This window comes from Heliconius melpomene, chromosome 17, assembly GCF_056956725.1.
Source record: "Heliconius melpomene rosina isolate 202511_hmr_F chromosome 17, ASM5695672v1, whole genome shotgun sequence".
NCBI lineage: Eukaryota > Metazoa > Arthropoda > Insecta > Lepidoptera > Nymphalidae > Heliconius > Heliconius melpomene.
In genome coordinates this window covers 12,575,077-12,581,455 of record NC_140405.1, presented here as the reverse complement: position 1 = coordinate 12,581,455, position 6,379 = coordinate 12,575,077, and the positions used below count along the sequence as shown (strand labels likewise).

At 31.0% G+C, this 6,379-nt stretch overlaps 1 protein-coding gene across 1 annotated transcript; it reads left to right on the top strand.

The window, feature by feature from the left end:
- Positions 1-462: 462 nt before the first annotated feature.
- On the top strand, positions 463-6,367 carry Vps50 (vacuolar protein sorting 50). Its single transcript, XM_085200907.1, has 4 exons — positions 463-697; positions 1,561-1,650; positions 2,030-2,170; positions 2,643-6,367. Exons 2-4 carry the CDS (start codon positions 1,576-1,578, stop codon positions 5,115-5,117), a joined length of 2,691 nt encoding a protein of 896 aa, XP_085057033.1. The 5' UTR covers positions 463-697; positions 1,561-1,575; the 3' UTR covers positions 5,118-6,367.
- The last annotated feature ends 12 nt before the right edge of the window (positions 6,368-6,379 follow it).

The window sequence follows — 6,379 nt, the reverse complement described above, 5'->3', positions numbered from 1 at the left end:
TTTTTATTTGTAGGACGTACTAAAAGCCCAGAGGGGCTTGGAAGGTAGCACGTAGATGTATCTATAATATAATGAAGCGGCGTTTTTTTTTAAATAGATAGATGCAAAAATGGCAAAAAGGTGAGAGAGAGAGAGGGTGATGATAATGGGCGAACAACTGGATAAGAGCTGAGCCCCATATGAAACAAAATCTAAGCCGCATACATAGCCGTTTTTGCGTGAATTAAGTACTTCTGTCATTGCCGATTATATCCAATTTCTTGGAGGCTAACTTAATCGTATCTTGAATTAAAGTTATACTTTTTCATAATAATATTGAACCAAATTAAATATTTTTAGTGAAATGAGTTCAAAATAATTCATTAATTAATTTAATATCTTTAAACATGTTATTTTTAAATATTTCTTTATAGTATCCAATCTAAATAATACTATACATTATATATATAAACGTCACTTTCATTTTGAAGTTGACATTTACAAAGAGATAATAATTCTTCGTAAAATGCTTTTCCTGCTCATATATTATTATTATTTATTATAGATATTAAGTAATTTCCATAAGAAAAATGTGTTACTAATTTATAATTTATTGATATTTACCTAAAAACATCTATATTAGCAATTATATGTTCTTCCTTTTTGTATAATGAGTAAATTAAACAATATAATGTTATTATTTGGTTCCTATTTCTAGGTAAGTGTTTCTTTGCATGAATTATAAGTCATATATTATGAATTATATAAGTAGTTGTTGTATATCATTAAATGTAATTATAATATAAAAAAAATCGTTTCTAATAAAGGATTTTTATAATGCACTTTATAATGCACTAACAGTATTCAGTTTATGAGAGTTTCTAATAAGTATGGATTTATTGTATATTTATTATGTTTGTATTCCTAATTTCTAAATAAATAAATTATATCAGATTATCAATGAAAAACTATAATTATATAATTACATTATCTTTTTCTAATAAACTACTAGAACAATAGCTTATTAAATAAATATATTTGAGAAAAATATAATATGAACTTCTTTTTTGGTAATTTTATATATTGTTGTTTACCTAATTACTAAAGTCTACATTAAATGCTCTAAATTAATTCAGACTGTCCTGTGGCAATGGGACAACTGCAAACATAATGGTTGTGGGATCAATTCCCACTGAGATTATACTAAAACTAATTTAAATTCTTCACTCTGGTATTAAATTAGAGAGATATTAAATTAGTATATTATTAGGTAGGTAAATTCTGCCACTCAACAGACAATGTCTTAAAAACTTGGTAGAATGTGACAAAAGAAGTGTCTTAATACTAGGTTCCCTCTGCATACCCTGCTATGTAAAAATGATGTGAAGCTACTTCTGCAAATGTAATTGAATAATTTCATTCTATACTTCTTAATGTTACAAATTTAATAATTCCTTTTAACTAATAGTATATATTCAGCAAAATAAATTAATTTCAAATATAAATAAGTAATTATTAATAATAATATTAATTGTTTAATAAATATATATTTTTTTATCTTTTTATCTATTTTTCTTATAGTAAATATTTTGTACAATGGAGAACAGACATGCACCACCCGGAGTTAACTCCCGCTCAGAAACAGTTGCTCAGTCAGCTGCTGATTTGGAGGTTAGATATTTTATTGTTATTATACATAGAAAATTTTTCAGTTTAGCTTTACTTCTTTGTTTAAGTTTTTCTTTTGTGAGTATGTAAAATGAGTGCTAAGTAATAAAGTAACTATATTTTGTGGCCTCTCTAAAACCATGTACTTTACCATAGATCTCCTGTGTTTTTTTTAGCAACACATAATAAAAATAAACATTTAACAGGTCCCCATACAGCAGACATGATTTTTTTGCTGTTTTTATAGATTGTATAAACCTTCGCTAGCAAGTCCGATTTGCACTTGATCAGTTCTTTATAGAATCTGTACAAAGAATGTTTTTTATTTCACTCATTTAACTCATTATATACACCTTAATGATTATTTCCTTAAATAATACAGGTACTTAGAGAAATAGAGCATATATATTTCTCGCCTCCATCTGAGTTTGATGCGGCAAAATATGTTCTGGAACATGCACCGTCCCCGCCCGACTGTGATGCTATTGAACACATGTTTAGCAAACTGAAGAGGCAGCAACAGGTAGTTTTAAATTATATTTATTATTTAAGTATTGAATAGATTATTTCAAAATGAGGATAGATTGTTAATTTCTCAACATGCAATGCCTCAAGAATTCTGTGGAAAGTGGGAAATGGACCTAATTTTCTGAATGAAGTGTCTTATCACAAGGAAATGGAGTGCCTTAAGGTTTAGGTTCCTATGTTTACTTCCATTCCTACATTGCTATGTGCGTGAAATACATCAGTGCTTCGCTTTGTCCACCAGAGCGGGTATTAATACGATCATTCCATTCCATTCAAGCGGCAATCAAACTTACAACCATGACGTTTACAGTTAGACGATATCTCACTGCGCCACTATAACCTGAGGCACGATGACGATAAAATAACAGACCTGTATGGTATATTAAAACAAATAATAATTGCATATTATACAGATATTCCTATTTGTTACAATTATTTTGTATACTTTATTACTTTTTACTCCACAGGTAGTATCAGGCAAAGCTCTCCACTTAATCTCACAACAACGCGACAATTGCGATCGCGAATTTACCGAAATACAAAATATTCGTTCACAACTATCAGAAACATTAAATACTTGTAAAAATGCAAGAGAACGACTGAAAACTGCCTCCAATCACCTCAGTATATCCACCTTTGTCATTCTAGCCAATGTCAGAAAAAGACAGATAATCAAATCTGTGCTAAAATCCCTCCAATTATTACAAAATTTACGAAGTGTGGAGAAAGATGTCGGGGATTTGTTGGCTAAAAAGGAATATTTTGAGGCTATAGAGTTAATTTTAAAGAGTAAGATGGCAGCGTCAGCTCACAAACAGTTTACGTGTATAGCCGATTTGTCCACTCGCCTGCAGGACACTTTGGACATGACAGAAGAGAAATTAGACTCAGTTTTGGCCAAGATCTGCTATAATTTTGATGAAAATATATTTAGAAAACTCAAAAAAGCGTACAGCCTTTTGGGCAAAACGCAAGCTGCTATGGAACAGCTCCACATGCATTACTCATCGGCTGTTAACGAATCAGCTATGGAAGCAGTTAAGCCGTATTTAAATGATGTTTCTATAGAAATGAAGTTTCAAGAAATGTGTCATTCTGTTCCTACGACCAAAGCTTCGATATGTTTGCTAAATTTGTGCGAAAATCTGTTTTTGGTGATGCGGAGTTATTATCTTTTGGTAAACTGGCATATGAAGAATGAGGAATCTTTGCCAAATTCGGGAAATGTGTTTGATATAGAGAAGAATGTTAGTAGGGAATATATTAAGCAGAAGTTAAAAGCTGGTTTGATAAGAATTTGGCATGATGTTCAAGCCAAAGTATCAATGTTTCTCAAAAGTTCAGGTTTAGAGGAGTTTCCTTTCGAAAAGTTCATCCAAATGTTGGGTATTTTGAGGAAATTGACGCAAGTTGCGGAAATTTTTTGTGGGGATAAGTCAGATTTTCTACAGGATTTTATTAAAACGCAAAGTGTTTCATATATCAAGAATTATCATAGAGGAAGGATGGAGGAGTTGAAATTATTTTTGGAAAACGAGGGTTGGGAACAGTGCCCTGTGAAATCTTCTTTCAATGTCCTGAATTTACAAGAGTTTAAACAATTTAAAAAGTATCTAAACCCATCAAAATCTGATTTAACCAAAACACAATCTGATGCGACATCATCAGCCCCTTCTCAAGACGATAGTGTGTATATATCAAAATATTTCACGCAAAAAACATCGCGGACTCCTTTTGAGATATTTAGAAATGAAAACGTGACAAATGATGACATTTTTGGTATAGAACCAGAATCTGAAGGCAGCGACGAATCAGATGACGAACCGGACGAATTGAGACGAGATTTCGTCGAAGATACAGACAGACATGAGTACACAACGACGAACGACGTACCGACTAGTCCTTCCAAATTAAAAGACAGTGTCATAGTGACCAATACTACGTTATCGGTTTTAAGAAATTGTGGCCAATACCTCCAAATCAGTAGATATTTACCCCAAATATCTTTAGAAGTCATAATGCTGATGAATCAGTTATTCGATTATTATTTTTATTCAGTCCATCTTTTCTTTACATCAGATTTAGATGTTGCTTCGTCGACATTATACACTTCAAAGCTGAACTTAGTTCTAAAAAGAATGTCCAATAGTCTTAATTCGGAAGAAAATATGGGCTATGAACGACCAAGTGTTCCAAATCATTTGGATATGACCACAGAGGCTAATTTACACGGACTCAGTGAAAGAATAGTTGGTGTTGAAAGTGTAATCTTCCTTGCAAGACAATATGAGCTACTCCACCCCTACCTCGAGTCTATAGTAACAAGTCAACAACGGATTATTCTTGAACATTTCAAGGATAATACCCTAGCAGTAGTATCAGATTTGAGGATTCCAGTATATATGTGTTCAGCGTCAAAAGCAGTAGATGCTCGTTCATCACTCATCGCAATGTCCCAAGTTCGATGGGACGTAAAAAACGTAGCGGTCGAACACAGTCCATATGTAGACATGGTCATCCGAAAGATCCAAGTTTTTGCGTTACGTCTAGAAAACATATCTTCAAGAGTTACACTAAATTTAGAGGTTGTCAATTCGATTTGGGCTATGGTCTCTAAATTTATAGTCCATCTGTTAGTTGAGGGTTTCTCAAACGCGACCAAATGTTCAAACGGCGGAAGGGGACTAATGCAGCTGGACTATAGACAGCTTTTCGTGAAATTGGAGAAGATATCCAATTTAAAACCTGTTCCGTATCAAGACTACGTGGACAGATACGTGAAAGCGTATTATTTGCCGAGAAATGAACTGGAAACCTTCGTCAAGGAGAGATTGGAATATTCTAACAAGCATCTCTTGGCTTTAGTGGCTTGTGCGTGTGAAAATAAAAGAGATAGACAGTCTCTTAGTGCTATAATCGAAAGTAGAGAAGGTTCTAGTTAGGAATTTTCTAATTTCGAGGAACTCATTCATTTTCAAAACGTCGTTCGAGTATTACGTAACGTAGGCAAATGGGCAGGTTTTATATACACCATATAAAACTCTTCAACTACCGAGTGACTGACAGACAGAACCGAGACCGTTTATTTCGTTTCGGTTAGTTTATGAATAAAAAAATTAAGAAAAATCTCCGTTATAACATTTTTTGTAGAAGATCTGATCGAAATATACGGAATTATATAGATCTGAGTACTTAAGTAGTGACTTTTGATTTATTTTTAATCTATTTTAACAGAATATAAATCGACTTTGTGACGTTTATAACCCCAAAAATCTTTTTGAGAACATTTTTTGTGATGCAACAATGACGTAAATGCATTTTATTTTATAATAACTGTAGTTAAATATGTAGATGTATACAAGACGATTATTTACAGACTTTATTTGCATCTCGTTTAATATTACTAAAAAGTGCAAATACGTCATTGTCGCACCATAGGAGCGATTTATCATTTCTAAATTGATTATTTAGTATGAACATCTATGGAAGCTCGCAAATTTAGTTTTAAGTAATGCAAAATTAAATTGTATATTAGATAATTTGGGTTATTTAAAATTTTGTAAAAGCACTTTATTTTTTTTTATTCATAGATTCTTTTATTTCTCAAATTAACCATATTTGCTATGGAATTGTTGTAAAATGTGAACAAAGTTATTTAGGGAAGAAAATCGTTTCTATTAATATAACTTTTAATCGAGAACAGAGTATTTTGTCACTATTCGCTCTGTTTTTGGAAATTCTAGAACTTTGATATTTTTTTATAGATATTGCTATATTTTAAAACTGTACTTAAAGTTTACCTTTAACCTGAAAATTGAATCCAATATTCAATTTTTTATACGCAAATTATATTATTAGTTTTAAAAATAAGTTTGTTTTTTAAATTAAATAAAAATAAACATTTTTTTCTATTTATAATAGGTAAATCTTAAATGAAATTAATTTAACTTAAAATGTTTACTTTTTATTTGTGTAATGTAATCGAAATTTAGTGACAGATTACTCCGTTCTCCTTTCTTTAACTAAAAAATCTTGTATATACAGTATGTTACTCAAAATAAACTAATAATCATTTTATTTATAGTACAGGGACACAAATCAATAATAAAAGTAAATTTAAATTAGTTTTTAAGTCATATTTTGTTTATATAATAATAAAATAGAAAATAAATTACCACGATTACGTACAAAATGTTGTTGTTTT